Consider the following 25,664-nt stretch of genomic DNA (forward strand, 5'->3'; position numbering starts at 1 on the left):
CATTCTGAGACAGTAAAACATTTGGACTTGCTGAGATTTTTTTGACATCCACCATGAGGACCCAAATGGTGCATTTTGTTTTGGTTGCAGGTATCATGCTAAAAATATTTGTGAACAATACATTTCCTTGTATGTAACTTTCATATTCTATAATGAGTCTTTAATTATATGTTTTTGGAATTGCACCTGGTAGGTGAGAATAACTCTTACATTTGTGTTGTTTAGTCATCAAATTGTAATTACCCTTCAACTCTCCTTACCCCTGTTACCGCGAAAGAAAATTCATTTAGCTTCTCTGATGTCCACCAGAATCAGACAGTATAACATACAAAGTGGTATAGGAAAAAGGGAAATGGCGTGGGTGGTATTCTCTAATGCCTCTCTGTTTTCCTCTTTGCATTTAAAGAACTTGTTATCTTATTCACAACAGGTAAACTTGATGTCAGTTCCGTTTCATATTTAGGGTTTACAGATTAGGAATTTGATTTCTTGGAGTTAAGTTCATTTTAACAAAATTCCACTAAACTAAAAGAAATTGAATGTCCTGCGGAGTGTGTGGTAGCTTAGGAAAATAAGCCAATACATTTTTCTTGTGGAAGTTAATATTTTATTATAAGTTTGACTAGTTATATTACTAGGAAGGCGACTTTAGTTAGTGTCCTACGTAATTATATTCATAATTTCAAACCTATGGAGAAAATTTTAAATAAGATTAGGACTGTCTCTTGAAACTTTCCTAACAATTTTTAAAGGAGCACAGGAGAGGAAAGTATTTTTTTTCTGTAGCCTATCGGGTATTTTAAAAGATTTGGACTTGAGCCATTTCGACTGTCTCCTAAGTAGTTTTGAGAGTTTAAGAAATTGATTTTAATAAATAAAGAACTGTATCCTTTGAGAGAGCATTTTTACTTAAACTATTTCCCTCAGGATATTTTTATATGTAACTCAGGCATTTATAGTTTGTTGTGAATATATAAGAGGAATTTATTTTCATATTATATGAGCAACTAGAAAAAACACACATTTCCTCTTTTGTGAGAAAGTCTTAAAAACTGTGTGAATACTCTAAAACAGAGCAGATATTTCCAGCAAGACATGATGGGGAGAATAAATCTAGCCAGATAAAACCTTCTTAAGGAAACAACGGAGTATAGAGAGAAAGATGAAATTTCTTCTTTGGTGTTTTCTAAGGACATTATAATCTATCTATCTCAACATTGAAGTCAAAACCACTGAGAAGGCAGAGCTGGAAAATTGGCATATTCAACCTTTCTATAAATTGGGTGAAATAAATGGAGAGTGAATGTTATGCTTCAATGAAATATATGCAAATGTTTGGAAATGGTATTATTACATCTAATGGGTACCTTTAATTGGTCAGAATTAGTTCATGCATCAATCTACTATGATCCATAGTTTCTTAGGACACTCAAATGCTATTGTGTTTACTTTCATGTAGACAAACCTGAATAGATATTGAAAGGTTCAGAGTAGGCTGGGGTTGCGCACCTATGACATGAGGCCATAATGTATTAAAAAAGAAGCTTTTATTTCAGGCACCTGGGTGCAGGTGGGCTGAGTCTGACAAAGGAATCAGCAGAGACTGAAGAGGGAGGCAGACTTTTATTAACCTCTGCTGGCTGCAAACAGTTCTGCTGACGTAAGGGTCCGGTCCGTCCTTGGCTCCTCCCGGTGCCAGGTGTCTAGTGGTTATCTAGGCCAGTGGTCAGCAAACTCATTAGTCAACAGAGCCAAATATCAACAGTACAATGATTGAAATTTCTTTTGAGAGCCAAATTTTTTAAACTTAAACTATATAGGTAGGTACATTGTTATTAACTTAATTAGGGTACTCCTAAGGCTTAGGAAGAGCCACACTCAAGGGGCCAAAGAGCCGCATGTGGCTCGTGAGCCGCAGTTTGACGACCACGGATCTAGGCTATGCGGAGCTCAAGGCTGCAAGCTTTCTGCAAGATACCTGCTAAGGACAATAAGTTTCCTTTGCCCCGTTTTATTCTCTTTAACCCTTTCAGATATATATGTTTTTCTTGGACTAATACCAGAGCAGTCACAGCATGTACAAATCCATGTTGCTTTGTTTTTAACATTGTATTTTAATGGATGTATATATTGATAGTGGAATTATCTGTGAAGTTGATTTAGCTGAGCAAATTATCTTTTCAAAGGCTGAAATACTAAGTTTTTCTTGGCTACTACTTAGAGATACTGATCCATGATCTGTATATATGATAATGTTGGTGTTGGGTTGTACATTGGTTTTAATCACTTAGGATCACTTCTTTCCCCAGTGCATATAACTAAGGTTTGGTTCTATCTGCGTTAAAAAACATGACATTGGCAACATTAGTATTAAAATGAGATGTTTTCCTGCTATTAAATAAAACATGTAAACACCATTTAAAGTCATCTTTAAGGTCTTCTGAACCCTTTGAATTAGTTGTTTCATGTCTTACAATTTTACCAAGTTTCTGATTCCCCCAAGAAACTCTGAACTATCATTCATTTTATTTGATGTTCCAGTGATTTGGGTTGCAGTACGAGATTTCACATGGGAATAGAACACCATTAGAGGGAAATAAAATCCTTTGTACAGAACACATAACCCTCTATACTAGCCTTTAGCGCTGCACAAACATTCATAAAGGGATGACATGACCAATTATTGGTCTCCTGCACCTGAGACCAATTGCCTTTACAGCTTATGGGACTCAGGATAAAACTTTCTAATTTTAGCTTTGTCCCTTTTGAAAGATAGTTGTGAATTCAGACAATCAAATAGTAAATGTACATGCAGTCACTATGTACTTCCTGTTATGCCTATATTGTGTATAGTGTACTGAGCTCATCACTCACTATTTCTTTGTTTTTAACTTACATGAACTGTGACTGAATAATTCAGAGTCTAAATCTCCAATTTTGAATGAAAGGTTGATATTGTGGGAAACTGAAGGGTTTTCCTTTACATGTATATGTGAGGGAGCAGACTCTCATCCCCTTATTCAATAGGAACATTTATAGAGTTTCCCTCACTTTGCTTCCCCAGAGAACTAGAGAGGAGAGAATATTGTTTTTCATAGAATCCTCTGGTACTTTAATTAAACATACGATTTTCTTTCCTTTGATTATGGCTATTAGTCTAAGTGGGCCTTATAAAAATATTGACCTCCTCTTTGAGAAAGTCAAGGTCACAACTGCAGCGTAATCCATCCCACCCACTCATGCTCCTGCTCCTGCTCCTGCGTCACAACTGTTCCTTCTCCCAGAGGAACAAATCAAGTCAGGAAGCCAAATGACAGCCATGGCTTTTAAGGATACCGGAAAGACACTTTGTGGAGCCATAGGCGGTGACTCACCGAATTAGGATTGCTCTAACCTGTCTCAATGGAAAGACTTTGGAGAAGGTGTGTGCTGAGAAGAACAGAGGCACAAAGGAAAAGAATCTCAATGTGAAAGGAACAGTTTGGATGCCTACCAAGACTCTGAAAATCACTACAAGAAAAGCTTCCTGTGGGGAGGGTTCTAACACTTGGGATCGGTTTCACATGAGGATCCACAGGCGACTCAATAACTTGCAGTGTCCAAAGATTGTTAAGCAGATTACTCCCATCAGTATTGAGCCAGGAATCAAGGTAGAGGTCACCATTGCAGATGCTTAAATGAACCTTTTTTAAATAAATTGACTATCAGTTAAAAAAATCACCTTGGATGTTCTGAAAGCTCAGGATAGATTTATATTTTAAAACCTAAATTTTTAGATAATTGTTTAAAAAGATGCTTTGATTGATTTTAGAGAGAGGGAATGGGAAAGGGAGAGAGAGAAACATCAATGTAAGAGAACATTAATTGGTTGACTCCTGCACATCCCCCACCCTTATTCCTGGGGATGGAGCCTGCAACCTGGGCATGTGCCATGACCAGGAATTGAACTGATGACCTTTTGGTGCACAAAACAGTGCTCAACCAACTGAGGCCTGTTTGCCAGGGCTATCCTAATATATAAAAGCCCAGGGTTGTAAGGACCAATCACAACCGAAGGCTGACTAACCTGGAAGTCCTTCAGTCAGCACTGGGTTGCCATGGCGACCCAGCACTGACTGCCCTACTGCAGCCTGGCGACCCAGTACTGATTGCCCAGGGGGCTGAGACCCAGAGAGAGAGGCAGGATCTGATCCACTGCCTCAATGGCAGCTGTTGATCAGTACTTGCCTCTCTCTTTCTCTCGCTCTTTTTTTCTGGGCTTCACCAGCAGTGGGGCCTTTCTTTCTCTCCCGGCCTCTGAAGGGGATGCTGTTCAGCCCTGCCTCTCTGATTGGGCTTGGAGATAGGTCCGGAGATGCTGACTGGCATAGGAACCGACCAATCAGAACCAAATGTGGGTGCTGTGAAGAACCAATGGCTGCCTAGGAGGTGGAGCTTCTGACATTGACTGGCATAGAAACCAACCAGTCAGAAACAAATCTGGGTGCTGTGGGGATCCAGTGGCTGCCTAGAAGGCAGAGCATTTGACTCTGACTGGCATAAAAACCAATCAATCAGAACCAAATGTGGGTGCTGTGGGGAGCCAGTGGCTGCCTAGGTGGTGGGGCTTTTGATGCTGACTGGCATAGAAACCTACCAGTCAGAACTGAATTGGCCAGCAGAGGAGGGCAGTTGGGGGCAACCAGGCTAGGAGGGGAAGGCAGTTGGGGACAAGATCAGGCTGGCAGGGGAGGGCCATTAGGGGCGAGATCAGGCTGGCAGGGGAAGGCAGTTGGTGGTGATCAGGCAGGCAGGCAGGTAAGCAGTTAGGAGCCAGGGGTCCCAGAATGCGAGAGGGATGCCCAACTGTCAGACATCCTTCAAGGGGTCCCCAATTAGAGAAGGTTCAGGCTGGGCTGAGGGAACTCCCCCCTCCGTGCATGAATTTCATGCACCGGGCCTCTAGTTTTATATAATTTTGATATTATTTTTTGTCAAGATTAGTCATGAGCTATCAATAGACTCTCTCCCTGTACAGCCTGCCCCCATTGTAACTTCTATATCTGCTAGAGGCCCAGTGCACAAAATTTGTGCACTCGGAGGGAGGGGTCCCTCAGCCCAGCCTGAGCCCTCTCGCAATCTGGGAGCTCTTGGGGGCTTACTGATAAGCTGTCAGTTGGACATCCTTAGCGCTGCTGCGAGGCGGGAGCCCTATTCAGGGCTTCTGGCCGAGTGGCACTCCCCCTGTGGGAGCACACTGACCACCAGGGGGCAGCTCCTGTGTTGAGTATCTGCCCTCTGGTGGTCAGTGCATTTCATAACGACCAGTCGTTCCACCATTTGGTCAATTTGCATATTGGCCTTTTATTATATAGGGTTCCAATGTCAATTGGCAAGTGCTAAATATAGTGGAAAATAAATATATACAAAGTTAAAGAAAACACAAAAGGTAATATGAGTACCAGACATACAAATTATCTAGCATCTATTTAGATTCTAATGCATATTTCATATTAATTAAAATACTTTTTAATAAATGAATGATAAAATGTTAATATTATTAAAAAGTAGTCTTTATGCCTAAAATTCATACTGAATTTTGGACTAGAAGATTAAAAGAACATTTACATTTTTTATTTTTAATATTTTCACAAATATTTTAGTGCAAGCTTCACTGTGCTATTTTACAAGCATTATTTTAATTAGTAGTCACAAAGACCTTATGGGGTATAGGTACTATTCTCATCCCTATTTTGAAGATGAGAAAATGAGCTTAGAGAGTTTAAGTAACTGATAAAAAATAACACAGGTTGACTATGGTAGAGATGGGATTGGAACCTGGATCTGTCTTCTTCTAAAGCACATGCACTTAACTATGCCACTGTGTGGCCTCACAGCATATTTCATTGATGGATGGAGTGATATTTTTGTGACCTTTGAGTAAACTTGGGAAAGGTCTTTAATTTTTAACTTCTTTAGCAATGTAACAAATGTTGGACTGCCTGATATACCTAAGCCATTTATACCTAAGTTCAGAAACACTATCTCATTGTGGGTCAGTTCCTCTTATTCCCTAGATCATCTTCTTGGCTTCTTTTTCAGTCTTCAGTTCTAACCGTGGCTTCTTGCTCACTCATACATTAATCATCCTGACTGATCTTTGTATTTGTTTTGTTTCGGTGGCTTATTTATTCCACTTGGTCTCCTGACAAGTGATGGCTACAAATATCACCATGCATGTGTATCACGTCAAGACACCTCATTAAAATTTTTTTGACACAGCTGATTCTCACAGCCAGTCGGCCTGGTGGTCAAATCCCTCTAGTTTTAACTACAACAATCAAGGCTTAACTAGAACAAGACTGCGCACAAAGACCACTAGGGGGTGCACCAAGAAAGTATAAAAAATGCGGAGACAAAAAAACATGACAGAAATGGAGGATATAGAGCTAAAAAACGCAATTTTGAGGGCTTGCAATAAACTTCTGGAGAGCCTCACGAAAACTAATGAGACCCTCGATGCTATGATAAAGAAACAACTAGAAATTAAGCATACACGGTCGGAAATAAAGAATATTACACCCAATAGCAGACCAGAGGAGCCCAAGAATCAAGCCAAAGATTTGAAATGCGAAGAAGCAAAAAACACCCAACCGGAAAAGCAAAATGAAAAAAGAATCCGAAAATACGAAGATAGTGTAAGGAGCCTCTGGGACAGCTTCAAGCGTACAAACATCAGAATAATAGGGGTGCCAGAAGATGAGAGAGAGCAAGAAATTGAAAACCTATTTGAAGAAATAATGGCAGAAAACTTCCCCCACCTGGTGAAAGAAATGGACTTACAGGTCCAAGAAGCGCAGAGAACCCCAAACAAAAGGAATCCAAAGAGGACCACACCAAGACACATCATAATTAAAATGCCAAGAGCAAAAGACAAAGAGAGAATCTTAAAAGCAGCAAGAGAAAGAGACTCAATTACCTACAAGGGAATACCCATACGACTGTCAGCTGATTTCTCAACAGAAACTTTGCAGGCCAGAAGGGAATGGCAAGAAATATTCAAAGTGCTGAATACCAAGAACCTACAACCAAGAATACTTTATCCAGCAAAGCTATCATTCAGAATTGAAGGTCAGATAAAGAGCTTCACAGATAAGGAAAAGCTAAAGGAGTTCATCACCACTAAACCAGTATTATACGAAATGCTGAAAGGTATCCTTTAAGAAGAGGAAGAAGAAAAAGGTAAAGATACAAATTGTGAACAACAAACATGCATCTATCAACAAGTGAATCTAAGAATCAAGTGAATAAATAATCTGATTTACAGAATGAACTGGTGATTATAATGAATCAGGGACATAGAAAGGGAATGGACTGACTATTCTTGGCGGGGAAAGGGGAATGGGAGATGCGGGAAGAAACTGGACAAAAATCGTGCACCTATGGATGAGGACAGTGGGTGGGGAGTGAGGGCGGAGGGTGGGGTGGGAACTGGGAGGAGGGGAGTTATGGGGGAAAAAAAAAAGAGGAACAAATGTAATCTGAACAATAAAGATTTAAAAAATAAAAAAAAATAAAAAAAGAAATGTAATAGTATTTTAAAATATATTTTTAAAGCATATAAAAACTTTTTTTTAAGATAAGAATTTCAATTTGCTTGACAATTTGCCTTCTGCTATACTGAAATAGGGAAAACTGGCTATAATTATGAGTTCAGACTTTTGGGAAACATGGATGTGGTTTTCATAACATGTTAACAAATGCCATGGATAGAGTTCACTTGGCTTGAGAGAGAGAGAAATAATAAAACCAATATGGTGCCTATGTAACATGACAATGTAGATCAAAAAAAGGGACATTCACTAGTGATGAAAATCCAATAAGAAATTAGGAAAAAAAAATTTTTTTAATATGTTGATTTCAGATAGAAGAAGGGAGAGGGAAAGAGAGATAGAAACATCAATGAGAGAGAATCATAGATCAGCTGCCTCCAGCATGTCCCCTAATGGGGACCGAGCCTGGCAAACTAGGTAATCGAACCATGACCTCCTGGTTCATGGGTCAGTGCTCAACCACTGAGCCACACCGGCCAGGCAAGGCAACTGTTTAACTTCGGTAACATGATGGCATAAAATCACCAGTATGTTAATACCTAAAATTGAAACTGGATTATACAGCCTATTAAAAAAAAAAGCATAAGCTCTATTCTGGCTCTATTCTAATAAGCTGCCTTACCTAAACCTGGATTGGAAGTTTTAGTTGGAGTTTCCAGATATCTTTTCTTAACATTATTTGGTAGATTTCTTATGAAGCTAGGGCTTTAAATATAATAGAAACAGGGATTGAAAGGTACTTATCACACCTAAATGAATGAAGTAAACTGTCCAATAATACAAACCATATATTTGTGTGTCTAGACATAGACATACTTATAAGTTCAATGCAGTTCTGAACAACCAGTGATTCTTCTTCAGTGAGTTATTGGTGGAGCCATTAGCCAGATATTGTTTTAGAAAATTGTACACTGGTCCTGTTATTAATTTTTAATGGTATGTTTCAAATAAGCATGAGCTTTGGAGTCAGATCTGGGTTTGAGTCCTAGAAATCATACTTGCTGAGTGATGTTTGGCAAATTACTTGACTACTTTGCTTCTCAGTTTCCGTGTCTGAAAATAGTGTTCAGAATGGCTGAAGTTGAAAAGATTGACAGTATGAAGTGCCTGGAAGGATTTGGAGCAATTGGAACTGTTACACTTTGCTGAAGGAATTCCACTTTGGAAAGTAGTTTTGTAAAAAAGTTAAACATACATTTACCATAAGAGCCAGCAATTCAACTCCTAATTATTTTCCCAAGCAAATGAAAACATATGCTTACACAAAAAACTTACATGTGAATATTTTTAGTAGCTTTATTCATCATCACCAAAACCTGGAAACAGTTTAGATGCTCATCAACTGATGAATGTATAAAATAAATTGTGGCATAACCATACGATAAAAAGGAGTAGACTGCTGATCCATGCACCTAATTGTTGAATATAATAACATCTATGCCAAGTTAAAGAAGCCAGACACAGAATCCTGCACATTGTGTGATTCCATTTCTAAAGATATTCTTGAAACAGCAAAACTATAGGGACACAAATCAGATAGGTGGTTGCCAGGGACCTGGGAGTAGGGAAAAGGGATTGACTGCAAAGGAAAAAAGAGAAAATATTTTGAAGTGATGGAAATGTTGCATATCTTGTTTGTGTTGGAGATTGCATGACTATACCTTTGTCAAAATGATGAATTCTTCTGTATGTAAATGATATATTAGAAAAAAACAACTTGTATTTTAGAGTGGTTATGGAAATTATGAGAGATCAATCTCCTTCCCCATTTTTTCTTCTGTTTGGTTGTTCATTATCCCTGGCTGCTTCTATGCCTCTTATAAATTTAGGGACCATGATAAATTGCAATTCCTTGTTTCAGAGTTGAGATATAATAGAAAATTTGTGTTTATCTGTCCTTAAATTTGTGTTTATCTGTCCTTATTTGCAGTCTTGGAATCAGATTTTAAATCAAGTCATCAACTGTATTTTTATTTATTTATTTTTATTGATTTCAGAGAGGAAGGGAGAGGGAGAGAGAGAAACATCAATGATGAGAGAAAATCATTGATTGGCTGCCTCCTGCATGCCCCCTATTGGGGATCGAGCCAGCAACCCAGGCATGTGCCCTTGACTGGAATCAAATCTGGGATCCTTCAGTCTGCAGGCCAATGCTCTATCCACTGAGCCAAACCAGCTAGAGCCCTATTTTTATATTTTTTAGATATTCCAATTAGTACTGAATAACTCAGAGCTGGAACTTGCATGCTCTGTAAAATATACCAAATATACTTGCTTTGACTGGATTCTGTATCTCTGTCCTGTGGCAGTGGGAGTGTTCAGTATGGTTGGCAGGGTGTATAAAGCAATCTTGAGTTTTGAGCCTCAGTGCTTCCTGAGAAAGGCTCTTCCACTTGTTAGCAAACCATGTTTCTATATCACTGGTTCCCAAACCTGAGCAAGCATCAGAATCACCTGGAGTAGTTAAAACCCACATTGCTTGGCCCCACCCCCAGTGTTACTCATTCCATAGGTCTAGGTTGGGGTCCAAGAATTTGCATTTCTAATGAGTTCCTAGATGATATTGATGCTACTGGTTTGGGACACACACCTTGAGAACCACTGATTTATGCTTACTTCTTGTGTCACAGTGTCAAAATTCCTGCTTAACTATCATAGCCAGCATTTTGTTTTTAAACTGCTTATGAGTCATGGGGAGAGGGAGAGAGTGGGAGAAAATAGTGTTTGGCTAGAGGCCATAAAGTGTCCAGTGCCTAAAAGCAGAGAAATGATGCTGGCAAAAGAAAAAGGTAAAAAAAGGGATGTCTAGTTGCCCCCTTTCTTTTATCCTTCTCATGCTGCATCATTATCATTTTATCCCCTTAGCAACAGGCTCCCTTTGGACTCCTATTCTCTGTCAAAGTTCTGAGGATTCTTACTAGGCCTCCTCTGCCCATTGGCCCAAGATATTCTTGGTTAAGACTTTTCACGGCCTAGTTTGTTACAAATAGGCCCACCTCCTCACACTTAAGTTTCGTGATTGTGTCCTAATTTTTCCAGACCAATAGTAATTTGCACTAAATGAAATCAAAGTACCATAAACTGCTCAATTTGAAGCAGTCTGGGGTGTGTAGGGTGGGTGACTGATTTCAAGTGAACAGATATAAATCATGCCCTTGTATCAAACAATTTCCTAGCCCCAGGAAGAAATCACCCTAATAATATTAATAGTACTAGGTATAAAAAGAGTACGAGTAAAATTTAGAATCTTAAAAACAATTTGTATGCGTTAAATGTGAGGAATTCAGAGATCATTTTATCCTTCCCAAATGCCAAATGAGATCTGAAATTTGGTCAGAACTATTATTTTAATGTTGCTGTAGGGTATGTTGTGCTGTAATGATATCTGCTGATTTCTCTCTGTGATGGATTAAATATAATTTATTATGCTTAGAGCTGGTGTCCTTTTATCCTTCCACCACTGCCCAGCTGATTATCAAGAGTCTTTAGAGAAAATTGCTCATTGTACTGGTTGATTACATGCCTCAATTGAATAGTAGCTTGCTGCCAATTATCATTACAATGCCATATTGATTTTTTTCATTTCCACTGTGAAAATTAAAGCAGAATTTGTTTAAAATGATATTGTGGATGTGATTGGTTTTGAATATTTGAGCTATTTTTTAAAATATCTTTTCAGTGATCTGATGATTCTTACTGATATTTTCTTATAAATTTAGCTATTTTGTTGATAAGCTTTACCTTATGAAGACATGAAATGTAGTTTAAAGACTGAAATAGAAATATAGTCATTGTTTAAATATGTATAGATTTTAATTTTTGCTTTATAGGAGTCTGCTATATATTAATTTACATTTGTGAAGTTCTTGGGCAATATGAGACTACTGATTCTCTTAATCACACAAGTCAGTAAGTTTATTTAAATTTGAATTAGCAAATATTTACTTAGTGTTGACTATATATAAGCTAGCCTGCTAAGTATTATTGAAGACAGAAAGATAAATGAGATAATATAACTGTCTTCACAGAAAGGTATGTAAGACATGTGTGACAAGAACGGCATAATCAAACAATAAGAAATAAAGATACATGGGTGTTCAAAGGAACAGTAACTCCTATTTGGATGGAAGGCTTATGGGGAAAAACACTAATGGAGGAATTGACAGTCAACTTGAGCCCTGAAGGATTTGGAGAGATGGAGTTGGGGTTGCCTTATGGAAAGAAACATAAATTAAGAAATGCAGGGAACTGCAGGGAGGACTCCAGGAAGGACAGTGTCTGACTTTCACTAGAACATGTGGTATAAGGCCCGAGGCTGTAAAGGTAGGTTGACGCTAGATCAGAGTCAGGATTTGAAATGTGTGAGGTAGTGCAGAGGAAAACTTTGGACAAAAGACTAGTTAAGTTCAATCAAGTGTGATATTTTGTAAAATGAATAAAAGAACAAATGAAGCTGCAGAGAACCTGGTTGGGAGGTTCCTGGCTTGTTAAGGTGACTAGGGCTACACTAGAATGTTAGCAGAGACAACGGAAAGGAGGGCCAGCGCATGTGTGGGAGACCTTCTAGAAGTAGAATATTCAGGACTGGATAATAAAAAGTCAAAGGAAGCTCTACCTGATTAGTCTCCAGCCTTCTAGCACACATGGGACTTCATCTCTTGCTGCTCACCCAGGCCCCGTTATTCAGCTCTGGCCACTCAGGTTTCCTCACAGCTCCTGGAATTTCCAAGTACACTAGCTACCACCTCAGTACCCAGTTGCACTTATTCCCCCTCCTGGGAAAGTCCTTATTTTCTTCAAGGCTCTACACAAATGCCACCTTAATCGAGAATGTGTCCCCGACCACTCCTGTTCCATTTAGCAATGTTTATTTTATTTTTTAAATTTTATTTTATTTTTATTATTATTTTTTTTATTGCTTAAAGTATTACAAAGGGTATTACATATGTGTCCTTTTTTCCCCCCCGCCCTTGACAATCCCTTGGCCTCCCCTACCCCCCAGTGTCTTATGTCCATTGGTTATAGCAATGTTTATTTTTGTTCATCGCACCAAAGCAGTGACATTTTATTATATGTTTATCTGGTTATCATGTCTCCCTCTTTGAGACGGTAACCTATATGAGGGTGAGGGCTTACTTTTGATGCCTGTTATATATCTATCACCTAGATAGAACATGCTGGTACAACATATATGCACTCAATAAATATTGATGAGGGGCCCTAGCTGGTTTGGCTCGGTGGATAGATCATTGGACTGCAGACTGGAAGGTCCCGAGTTCGATTCCGGTGGGGGGGCACGTGCTCGGGTTGCCGGCTCAATCCCCAATAGGGGGTGTGCAGGAGGCAGCCGATCAATGATACTCTCTCATCATTGATGTTTCTGTCTCTCCCTCTCCCATCATCTCTGAAATCAATAAAAATATATTTTAAAAATATTGATGAGGGGTCACAGATTATGCAAATATTTCAAGTCTGAATGATTAAAAGTATAGTGGTATAATTAACAACATGGAAGAATGGAAGAGGAGTTGATTTTGGGAAGCGGGGGCACAGAGGAAGATAAATTTGGCTTATAAGTTTAGGTTTAAGTATTTGTTGCTGGAGAAACAACCAAGGCAGGGCTGTGGAGTGGGCAATCTAAAATGTGAAGAGAATTGTGACATTGAGGTAAAGATCTTGAGTCATCCTCACAGAGGATGCTTGAAGCAATTGGAGTAGAAAAAAGAATGATGAGCAGTATAAAGATATAATTATCATATTTGAAAATCAAAATTTCATTGTAGATACTTCATGTTTTCAATATACAAACTGATTTATGCATTTTTTTTTGTTTGTTTATTTCCTAGCTGGGTTAACAACTTTGGCCATGAAGGTCTTGGACTCTTACTGGATGTGCTGGAAAAGCTTCTGGACAAGAAACAGTAAGAATAAACATGAAAAAATCACCGAAGGGGAAATGTTTAGGCACAGTATAATAGGTTTTTCTTTTCTTTTATTCAGGCAAGAAAATATTGACAAGAAGAATCAGCATAAACTTATTCAGTGCCTCAAAGCATTTATGAATAATAAGGTAAGTAGTGTTTATTTCTGCCTCTGTCACAAAGGGTGAGAACTTACCCAACAGTATGAAAGTATGAAACATACACAATAGTTTGTGCTTATTCAGTTTACAGAAAGGTCTTTCTGATGCAAATCATCATGGTTCATTTAAATAGTATTTAAAATATATTTTCCTTCACAAAATATTTATTGGTAAGTTTTTACAATCATGAAAACACATAAGTCTTATTCCCAAATTAGATAATGCCTTTTTTCTTTTATAGTGGAGAAAAATTTAGATGTCAAATATAGAATAGAATTTTCTTAGTGTTTTTATTCCTTTGAAAAGGAAAATTCAAAGCCATGGTTTGACTTGTTTGCTAAGAACATTATAAGGTTAAGATTTCTCTTTCTTTTATGTTCAATTAATGTCAGTTAACATACGTAAAAGACATTTCTGGAAAATAGTGTGGGGTTTTCTTGCATTATGAGGGACTCAACGAAATAATCCATACAAGGGTTTTTTTTCTAAAAGTAGTTTGTGCTAAGGTTATGAAGTTAAAGTTGTTGTTTTTTTTAAATTTATCTTTATTGTTGAAAGTATCACAAATGTCCATTTGTTTTTTCCCCCATTGATCCCCTCTACCCTTCACCACCCTTTCCAAGCCTTCACCACACTATTGCCTGTATCCATGGGCTATGCATATATGTTCCCCGTTTAATCTCACCCCACTCCCCCAACTCCCACCCACACCTTCCCTCTGAGATTTGTCAGTCTGTTCCATGGTTCCATGTCTCTGGATCTATTTTGTTCATCGGTTTATTTTGTTCTTAGATTCCACATATGAGTGAGATCATGTGATACTTGTCTTTCTCCAACTGGCTTATTTCACTTAGCATAATGCTCTCCAGGGCCATTCGTGCTGTTGCAAATGTTGAGTTCCTTAAAGTTATTTTTTTCTATAAACTATTTTGTTACTGTCTTAGAAATGATTTGCTTTATATTTCCATAAGTAAAATACCACTGCTTAATTTACTAATTACTTAATTTCCTTTAGATGGTATTTTCAGAATCTCAAATATTAACAGACATAAATAATTATAACAGTAAGCAAAAACTTGCCAAATGTGAAATATAACTATTAATAACCAATGCAGTAAGATAGTCTAAGTAATCTTCAAAGGCTTTCTTAATTATATGGGATTACATGTAAGTGTGTATATACAGGGTGGGGCAAAAGTAGGCTTACAGTTGTGAATATGCAAAACACAGTGTTTATTCTTGTAGTATTATTAATTATTGTATTTTCCATACAAACATAATGGTTTGACTTAGATTGTTCTAAACTAAGGTTAAGTTAGGGCATGTTAATATCTTGCACATAGAGGCTCAGAACATGAATACATGGTGGATATTTTAAATTATAGGCATATGAAATAATAGGCAAAAGTATGCATTCAAAATAAAAATATATAGTGATAAGTCCACTTCATGTTGGAATAAATTGTCATAATCAAAGAATCAAAGTTTCATCTGAAATGACTTAAACATCAAATTTGTTGGCCCTAAGGAGTTTATATTACCTACTTCAAAAATTATTTTTCCTTATACAGTGCATGTCAGAATAGGATCATAAAAAGCTATCAATTTCTTCTTAACCTCCTTTGCTGTAATATTGCTCTGAGGTTTAGATTTATGTTTTTTCATTATTACTCATACCTTAATTTTTATTATCAATATATCCCTACATATTATAAAATACTTTTAAACAATAAGTGGAAATTTGAAAATTTAAATGATTTCACTCTCAGTATGATTTTTAAAATTTTTTTTTCTAATCTTTATTGTTGAAAATATTACATATGTCCCCTTTTTCTCCCCATCCCCCACCACAAGCCTTCACCCTCCTATTGTCTGTGTCTATTGGTTATGCTTACATGCATGCAAGTTCATTGGTTGATCTGCAAGTTCATTGATTATGACAGTCACAACTATGAGGACTGCTGCACACAGCATATATGTCAAACAATAAAATAATGCCCCTCAAAGACATTGATCTGTACCCCCTTTTCCCACCCTCCCCTGCTTTCCCTCTGAGATTTGACAGTCAGTTCAATGCTTCTTTGTCTTTGGATCTATTTTTTTATCATACTTTTTTTAAAATTTTGTTTTATTGCTTAAAATATTACAAAGAGTATTATATATGTCTCCTTTTTTCCCCTTCTTGACATTTCCCCGGCTTCCCCTATCCCCCAGTGTCTTATGTCCATTGGTTATGCTTATATGCATGCATACAAGTCCTTCGGTTGAAAATTTAAATGATTTCACTCTCAGTATGATTTTTAAAGTTGTTATTTTAAGTTTGGTAATTATGTGGTAATCATCTGTCAGTTTTACACCTGTGTTTTTCACTTATTTTTTTTACTATTTATTATCCACTGGCCACCTTTATGCATACATATTCCTTCTGTTTTCTTTGCTGCTTTTATATTTTGTCTCTTCCATTTCCTTTTATGTTTTTTTCTTTTATTTCCTTATTTATTTTGACCTCTGCTAAAGTTACATTTAAGAGCTTTAGTTATTTCCCCATGAATTCTTTTAGAAGTTAAATTAGTAACCATGAAAGTCTTCATATGCTTGGTACTTAACTAAAGGTTAGCTTGAAATGGCCATTTTACTCTGATGAAATGTTGTCAGATTTCACCATTAGACTATAAAAAAAACACAAACCTGTTTCATCAGAAACCTGAGAAATACTTTGTGGGACAAAGATCAAAGAATATATTACCTTAATGTAGTGAAAACCCACATTTTGGGCTTTCTTTAAAATGTCTATACCTATTCATTTTTATAATGCGCACTTGCGCACACATATTCAGGACTGGAAAGGGGTGTCTTCTCTGCCCAGTTGAATGTGACACTTATTGAAATCCAGGTGCCATTTCTTTGGGTTCATAGCTTTCAGAATGCAGCACAGCTGCCTGAAGGGAGAGGATAACAGAGAAGGTATAGGCCAGTGATGGCGAACCTATGACACGCGTGTCAGAGGTGACACGTGAACTCATTTTTTTGGTTGATTTTTCTTTGTTAAATGGCATTTAAATATATAAAATAAATATCAAAAATATAAGTCTTTGTTTTACTATGGTTGCAAATATCAAAAAATTTCTATATGTGACACGGCACCAGAGTTAAGTTAGGGTTTTTCAAAATGCTGACACGCCGAGCTCAAAAGGTTCGCCATCACTGGTCTAGGACAATCTGTACAGAGGCTTCTTGCTTTCCCTGGAATATAGCATACAGAGAGCTTTTCAACATTTCACCCCTTTTGTTCAACTTAATGTTTTCTACAAACATATTGGAGAATTTAACCATGAATTGCAGATATCTCCAGGGAGAACCAGTGACATAAGTGGAATTACTTTAGAAAATCATATCAGTATGTGCTTTACATGTTCTTCTTTGTTGAAGAAATACTGATTGTTCCCATATTTCTCTCAGATCTTTATGGAATTTCAGACAGGCTAATGGAGATCATATCTGATCTAGGGCTAAAAACTCCAAGATGCAGTCATTTCAAATAAAAAACAAAGACAAATAACTGCTTGTTTAAAGAACGGTCATATAATTAGGTAGAACCTTATTGTGGAGGTATGGGTTTTTAGAAAATCATTGTAAGTTGTATTTCTTAAATTAAAGATATGTTCCAAAGACATTGTGAATGAAAGTTCTTTTTTTCTTAAGTTTGGATTGCAAAGGATTCTAGGAGATGAAAGAAGTCTTTTACTATTGGCAAGAGCTATTGACCCCAAACAACCCAACATGATGACTGAAATAGTAAAAATACTTTCTGCTATTTGCATTGTCGGAGAAGATAACATGTAAGTATTGCTATGTTATATTAATTGCATAAAAAATGACACTTGAGAAATTAATAAGTCCTACTTGTATGCTGTTTCTTTAGATAACTTGCATGAAAATAATGTGAAATTTCAGGAAAAAATTAGTAGCATTTTTATCTTATCTATTTACATTTTAGCTTTGTTTGATTCTTTGAAAAATAGGTTTAAACAGATAGAATCCTAATGGGAAATTCTTCAAAGTTGGATTCAAAGTGAATGAATAGAATTTTGTCTTGCTTACGGTAAAGCAATTACTAGAAATATAGGATAATAATCAGAGTAACTTTGGCTATACACACACACACATACACTTACACACACACACACACACACACACACACCCACGCCCACCCCTACCCCTGCAACCCCCCACACACACATGCACATCACAAAATTTGGCTACTTGAACTAATTAAATTAACTAGATTCTTTTATTTTGTACTATTATTTTATAGAAGTATTTTATCTGCCTATGGTAAGTGAAAAGATAAAGCAATCATTCATAGAATGAAATAAACTAATCTGTTAAAAAAGAAAGAACAGAACGTCTGGGTAATTTTTTAGAAAGTCTGTGGTAAAAGTGCCAGTTTCAGCATACGTTGCTGACCCTGCATTAGATCATTTCTTCTTATGGAAATAATATTGAATCAGAAGCAAAATTTCAAATTTAATGTCATTAATATGTCTAGTTAATAAGAAACAATTGTGATAAATAATGAAATACCTGCTAAGGACATGAACTAAAATGTTTCCTCTACACACTTTGCAAGCCAGCAGTAATTTCCATTTGAATCTGAACAGGGCTATGCAAAGAGTTAGGAATATTCTAATGCGTTGACTTTTTCATACCTGCTAGAATAAAATGAGATGTTGGTTAGTGCTGGCTAATGTGTCCTTAGAAACCAAAAGACAAACATACAAAAATATTATCATATGGCATTAAATCTTATCTCAGTGAGAACAAGCTATAAATGAGGTAACATATGCAAAACTGAGGCTTCAGTACTTAATTCATATAATTCATCCTACCCTGCTATATTTGATATGCTTTAAATATAATTTCAGATATAATTTTATAAGGGTAGTATACTACATAGAATTGAATTTGACTCAGACGCTGTACAAGAGATAGTCTTTATTATTTTGTTCAGGTAACTGAGTTTCTTGTGCTAGGTGATTATAGATGCTTCTCTAATTGCCTAGGCATTCTCTTTCAGGTATTGTTTATTCCATTTTCAAAGAATGTTAATGTTTTTAAGTTCTTTTTAAAATTTTTTACTCTTTCTAGCACTTTATTATAAAATTTCATTCGGGAGAGCATTTGAGATCTTATAAAAATTCAAAATAAATAAATAAATACAATTACAGTCAGGTTACACTTGAATAAACTTAATATTTGTAGGTACCATTTGGGGTTGCAGAGATATTAATTAATATCTGTTACACAAAATATCAAAACCTGAAATTTTAAATTTCAGTGTTTATCAGTTAAGTATCTTTTGAAAACTGTCACCCAGAAAAAAAATGTCCTCAAGATTTTTAAATTGAATTTTCTTGTTGATGCCCTAAAATTATTTAATATTTGATGTGTTGAAATATGCAGATAGAAACACAATTCTTTAATTGTGGTGATCTATCTACTGATCAAACACCAAAAAGAAAGCAGGGAAATCTGATAGAGAAAACCCCATATTCACAATGTGTGTGTGAGATATGTTTCATTCCTTTTCTATTTTTTTCTCTCTAGTCTAGAGAAACTTTTAGGGGCTATAACTACAGCAGCAGAAAGATATAACAGAGAACGATTTTCACCAATTGTGGAAGGGTTAGAAAATCATGAAGCTTTGCAATTACAGGTGAGTCTAGTTTTGTCTTAAATTGCTTCTAGAATTATATTTAGAGGACTCATTTTGTGTGATGCCATTTGTGCTAACACTTAAATTGAATGGAACATAAAAATGAAATTCTTCCTGTTGCTTAGTTGTTCATAAAAACTAGAAGTTTTGTCTGTGAGAATAACAAATGGTTTAAAATTAGAAAAAGTACTTTGGATTATTACAAATATGATGATTAGGATTATCATTAATATTTGGGTAGAAATTTAGTGATTAATGCAATAAACTGCAGAAATTAAAGCCTTAGTAATAATCAGGGCAACAGCACAAACAATCCAGCCAATGTCATTATCTTAAAAAGTGTTAACGATGTCTGTGGGCTTCTAGAAATTAAAAAACAAAAAAACAAAGTGCATCTCTCTTTGTGCCATACCCAGCATTCAGAAGTCTGACTCACCAGAATCGTGGTGATTGAATTGCAACTCTTAGGACAGTGTTTACCTGACAACCTGTATAGACCCAGCCTAAATGTTTTCTTTAGAAAATGACAAAACTCAGTATCTTTTCTTAGATAACTTCAGGAAATGACCTATTTTATGAAAGATAACTTTGTTCTTGACTGGTGAGAATGCATATTTATTAACCATACTTATAGTGTGAGATCCTGGGCTAAACAGTTTATGTGTATTATCTGATTTAATTCTCACAACAACCCAGCTATGTAGGTACTATTATTTAGCAGTGAGTGTTTAAATATTAAAATGTCTTACCTGATATAAAGTAAGCATTTTCTTTTTCTCTTTTTTATCTTATTATCAATTGTTGGTTCTTTTTTTCACCAGCATTTGAAGCTATAGCAGATAGATAAATTGGCTTGTCGAAAGAGAATACTGTAGTGTTATAAAGCTATAATCACTCTTCAGATATTTAAGGAAATTTGTTCATTGTTAGTTCTGCTCCAACTATAATGAGCAGTTTGGATAATTTGTTATGGTGTGCCATTTATGTCCAGGATATTACGTTTTTTTAAATAATTGGGATATTTACTTCCAGTTATTTTTTTTCTTCTTTTTAAATTATATTTTTATTTATTTCAGAGAGGGAGGGAGTGATAGAAACATCTGAGAAACAATCATTGATTGGCTGCCTCCTGCACGCCCTTACTGGGGATTGAGCCCGCAGCCCAGGCATGTGCCCTGACTGGGAATCCTACCATGACCTCCTGGTTCTTAGGTCCATGCTCAACCATTGCGCCACACCAGCTGGGCTCAGTTTTTTTTTTTTTTACAATACACTTTTTATTATAAAATGTGTCTAAATAAAATTTAATATCCCTACTGAAAAGTATGAAAACTATCTTTTTAGATGATTTCTTGAAAATTTTGTCCTTGTTCCTTTGGCTTACCCAGCTAAATTTCTTTGACTATCAGTCATATGTAGGAGTTTGTACTTGTCTTGTAATGCTTGTTTAGGAGTAATTAGGTGTTTTAGATATAGTGAGTGTTTTCATTACGTAGCTCACTCAAAATTGCATAGCTGTTGAGGGGTAGAGCTTTGATTTGAAGCCAGGTCTTTGTGATGTCAACATTAATATATTGAATTGTCTGACCTTTAAAATGACACCTCTGTCATAGAGTAGTTCACCCAAAATGATGAGAAGGGAATGACATTTTCCAGTCTTCAGGAAGCTGGGCTGAATAGACTGATAAAATGGCAAGTTGTTAACAAGTAAACATATTGAAGAATTATAGACATCTTGTTAGGTATTCAAGAAATTGTTGAATACTTGCTACAGATGCAAACACCTGCAAATCAAAAAATTGAAATTTCCTATTCTAATGAGCTACAAAAATTAATAATTTGTTATATACAGAGCCTGTTACTCTCCCAGAATTGTGGGTTTATTTATTTGGACTATTTCATGTGAATGAAAAAATATCATCTAAAAGCTCAAAAATATATTGAGAATGCAGAATGAAAAGTAAGTTTAAATTTGTTGTTTAAAAAATATAGTTAGTGTTGTATTTTAACAGAATGACTTTTCTATTTCGGTAGTATCCAGAGACTTCTCAAAATGTTATTAAAGTCTCAGGAAGTAATTCTGTTAAAATACAGGACTAATTATATTTTTAAATAACAACTATATACCTTTTTTCTTTTTTGTGTTTTAAAACAGATTATTAACTTCTCACAGTTTTCTAGCTCATCTTTAAAGTGAAATTTTATATCTGAGATAGCATTTTCATTATCTTCAGTACTTCAAAACATAGATAAGACAGTAAATCACATACATTCATATACTCTCTCTTCATTGACTTCCCTTCAGCTCAGTAGCATTCTCAAGTTTCCCTCATACTACAACACCTTCTTTTGATCCTACTTACCTTTGAACTAGCCTCTCATCTTCCTTTTACATTTTATAGTTTAAATCTCTAAAAGAATCATTGATACTTGTTTTCTCTGTTTCCTAAATTACCTTTCACAGTTCAGCTTTTTCACAGTTCACGAAAAGGTCAACAGTGATCTTCTAATTTCAAAATCCAATGGCCTATTTCCAATCCTGATCACTTGGCACTATTGATCCCCTCCCTCCTTGAAAATTTTTCTGCCTTTGGCTTTTCAGGCACCATTCTCTCCTTGTTCTTTAACTACCTTTAATTGCTCTTTATCTTCTTCATGTTGTTTCTCTTCTTGGGTATTTTGTTCTCTAAGTTCTGTCCTTGGTCTTTTTCTATTATCATTGTTGTATATACATACATGTGGATTATAAAAAAAAAGGGGGTGGGGAGAAGCCTCAGCTCTACCATTTTCTCTTCCTCTCCCTCTCTCTCTATTTCATATATATATATATTCATATACATATATATTTTATTTTCCTCATGAATGTTCTTAATTGACTTGTAGCTTTAACATTCACTAGATTCTACTGATTCCCCAGATTTAAAGTCCAGCTCACATCTCTCTCTATTCAAACCTACATGTCTAATGGCCTAACTAGATGTCTTGTAGACATCATAAAAATAAAATACAAAAAATAGCATTTCTAAGCCATGTGCCAATGTTCTAAATATTTTACATAGATCACCTCATTTTTAAACCTCACAGCAATTCCATGAGAGGTAGTAGTAGTATTCCTATTTTATAGATGAGTAAACTGAGGCTCACAGAGGTTACATAACTTTCTCGGGGTCACAAAGTGAATAGGTAGCAAAGCCCAGATTAGACACTAGGGCAGGGGTGGGCAAACTTTTTGACTCGAGGGCCATAATGGGTTCTTAAACTGGACCGGAGGGCCGGAACAAAGGCATGGATGGAGTGTTTGTGTGAACTAATATAAATTCAAAGTAAACATCATTAAATAAAAGGGTAGGGTACGGTCTTTTTTTTTTTAGTTTTATTCATTTCAAACGGGCCGGATCCGGCCCGCGGGCCGTAGTTTGCCCACGGCTGCACTAGGGTGTCTGGCTCCATAGCACATGCTTTTTTAAAAAATTTAAATTCTTTATTGTTTAACGTATTACATAAGTCTCTTTTTCCCCCATCGACCTCTCCCCAGCCGTCCACACCCCCAGTACATGTCCTCCCCTTCCCCCGTCTGTGTCCATTGGTGTTGCTCATATGCATGCATACAAGTCCTCTGGTTGATCTCTTACCCCAGTGGTTCTCAATCTTCTGGCCCTTTAAATACAGTTCCTCATGTTGTGACCCAACCATAATATTATTTTCGTTGCTACTTCATAACTGTAATGTTGCTACTGTTATGAATCGTAATGTAAATATCTGATATGCAGGATGGTCTTAGGCGACCCCTGTGAAAGGGTCCCATAAATGAGATCATGTGATATTTTTCTTTCACTGACTGGCTTATTTCACTTAGCATAATGCTCTCCAGTTCCATCCATGTTGTTGCAAATGATAAGAATTCCTTCTTTTTATAGCAGCATAGAATTCCATTTTGCAGATGTGCCACAGTTTTCTAATCCACTCATCTGCTGATGGGCACTTAGGCTGTTTCCAAATCTTAACTATTGTAAATTGTGCTGCTATGAACATAGGGGTGCATATATCCTTTCTGATTGGTGTTTCTGTTTTCTCGGGATATATTCCTAGAAGTGGGATTACTGGGTCAAATGGGAGTTCCATTTTTAATTTTTTGAGGAAATGCCATACTGTTCTCCACAGTGGCTGCACCAGTCTGCATTCCCACTAGCAGTGCACAAGGGGTTCTTTTTCTCCGCATTCTCTCCAGCATTTGTCATTTGTTGATTTTTTGATGATAGCCATTCTGACAGGTGTGAGTTGGTACCTCATGTTGTTTTTATTTGCATTTGCCAGATGATTAGTGACTTCGAACATGTTTTCATATGTCTCTCAGCCTTCTGTATGTCTTCTTTCGAAAAGTGTCTATTTACGTCCTTTGCCCATTTTCTTGATTGGATTAGAGTACATGCTCTTAACACAGTAACTCCTGAGCTCACTCTCTCTTCCCCTTAACCTGACTCCCCCCAAAAGAAGTCTACTCTTCTTTCTGTCTTTCTCATTTTAGATTATAGAGTTATCATTATCTACCTATCTCCAACGTTCCTCCAGACTTCATTATTCTTTGTCCTTGCATCTAATCCATTATCAAGTCTTAAAGAACAGACTATGAATCCATCCCTATCTCTCTACCCCCATTGCCTTTATCTTCTTCCACCAATATTATTTCAACAATTTTTTAAGTTAGTACCCTATACTGATACATTCTTCTCACCATACAAATGTTCTGTACTGTTGTCAGTTATCCTTAAAAATATAAATCCAGTTCTAACATAGCAGCATTCCTAGAAAGCTATGCTGATGACCATTTGCTATCTTGATAAAGGTGAAGTGCCTAATCATGATGTATGACATCTATTAGTGTGGCCCCAGCTTTAAGCCTGTTACTCTCCCGATTGTACCATAGTTTTAGCCATACTAAATCTGGTGTTGCCCAAATATGCTGTAGACTTTTAAATGCCCTCAAATATTTTATAACATAGAACACTTTACTTGAAATACCAACCCTCCCACACCCATATCCCTTTCCTCCTGGAAAGATTTAATGAGAACACAAAGGCACATTGAGGTATATCCTGCATAAATCTAGGAAGGCTTCAGTGAGGAGGTGATGCTTTAAGTAGGTCTTGAAGGATAAATAGGAACCGGTATTATGTTAGGATGGGAAACGGGAAAAGGAATTCCAGTAGGCAAATTGAGGCCAGAGTAGTCTGCCAGTCACTTCACAAAAGAAGACAGAGTGAAGTAATATCAACATACAGTTGAAACTGATTTCTGCACAGCCCAGCAGGAAGAACTAGGGTACACTAAACATTTATAATAGTTGTTTATGGAAAGAGAAATCAGTATAGGAGGCCTCCAATGATGTATTATAAAAAGAGGCAGTCTTTAAAGACTATTACTCTGAAAGGTGCCATGTCTTAACGTCACTCAGGAGCTCTGACCAGAAATGCCTTTAGCATGACTTAATACATTTTAAAAATGTTTTCTAATGTGCCAAAAATAATAATAAAATATTTGTTCATGTGGTCATTAGATATGTACACAAACACACAGCAGTAAATGTACACTTCACTGATGTGTAATAGGTTCACTTATCCTCACTTTACCTGTTGGAGAGATTGATCATGTTTTGAGAGCCAAAGAAGAAATAAAACCAAATAATCTGAGCAACCTACAAAATGTCATCGAATCCATCAAGCCTTGTGATGACAAAAACCTTTTGGCCTTAATCAGAACCTGTTAACTCCTCTCTACGGTGCCTCAATGAACTCAATGAACTGCTTTCTATCCACAGCAGACTAGCACAACTTGGGAAGTCGGAAGAGGGTTTATTTCAGACAGGTTCACTAAAATTATCAAGAAGTGACAATTGACAGACTAAAAGCAAGGGAGGAGGAGATAGAAACCATTAAAGATTGGAACTAGAGTGCGAATATTACAACATTTGGTTTTGTTTAGTGTCAAAGCAAATGACTCTAAACACCTCAGTAGCTCCTGAGTGTATTTCTGTGTTACACACAGCTCACATATTCAATCATGCCCCTGAGTGAGCAATAAAATAATAAGTTATATTTAGGATATTTTGTTTAAGAATGTAGCAGCCCTGACTGGGTGGCTCAGTTGGTTGGAGCATCGTCCCATACACCAGTAAGGTTGTGGGTTCAATCCCAGTCAAGGCATATACCCAGGCTACAGGTTTGATTCCTGGCAAGGGCATGTATGAGAGGCAACAGAACAGTGTTGCTCTCTCATA

General features: G+C 36.5%; 1 protein-coding gene and 1 pseudogene across 1 annotated transcript in view; both read left to right on the top strand.

Annotated features, from left to right (window-relative positions):
* Positions 1-3,319: 3,319 nt before the first annotated feature.
* Positions 3,320-3,677, top strand: LOC102249929 (annotated as a pseudogene).
* Positions 3,678-13,445: 9,768 nt separating this feature from the next.
* Positions 13,446-25,664, top strand: part of DIAPH2 (diaphanous-related formin 2) — a 550,233-nt gene continuing 538,014 nt past the window's right edge. Inside the window, exons 1-4 of the mRNA XM_014541049.1 lie at positions 13,446-13,513; positions 13,593-13,662; positions 17,377-17,513; positions 19,282-19,390. Of these exons, the coding sequence (XP_014396535.1) occupies positions 13,651-13,662; positions 17,377-17,513; positions 19,282-19,390 (258 nt within the window). The 5' untranslated portion in view covers positions 13,446-13,513; positions 13,593-13,650. The remainder of the gene's footprint in view (positions 13,514-13,592; positions 13,663-17,376; positions 17,514-19,281; positions 19,391-25,664) is intronic.

Source organism: Myotis brandtii, unplaced genomic scaffold, assembly GCF_000412655.1.
Source record: "Myotis brandtii unplaced genomic scaffold, ASM41265v1 scaffold259, whole genome shotgun sequence".
Classification (NCBI taxonomy): domain Eukaryota; kingdom Metazoa; phylum Chordata; class Mammalia; order Chiroptera; family Vespertilionidae; genus Myotis; species Myotis brandtii.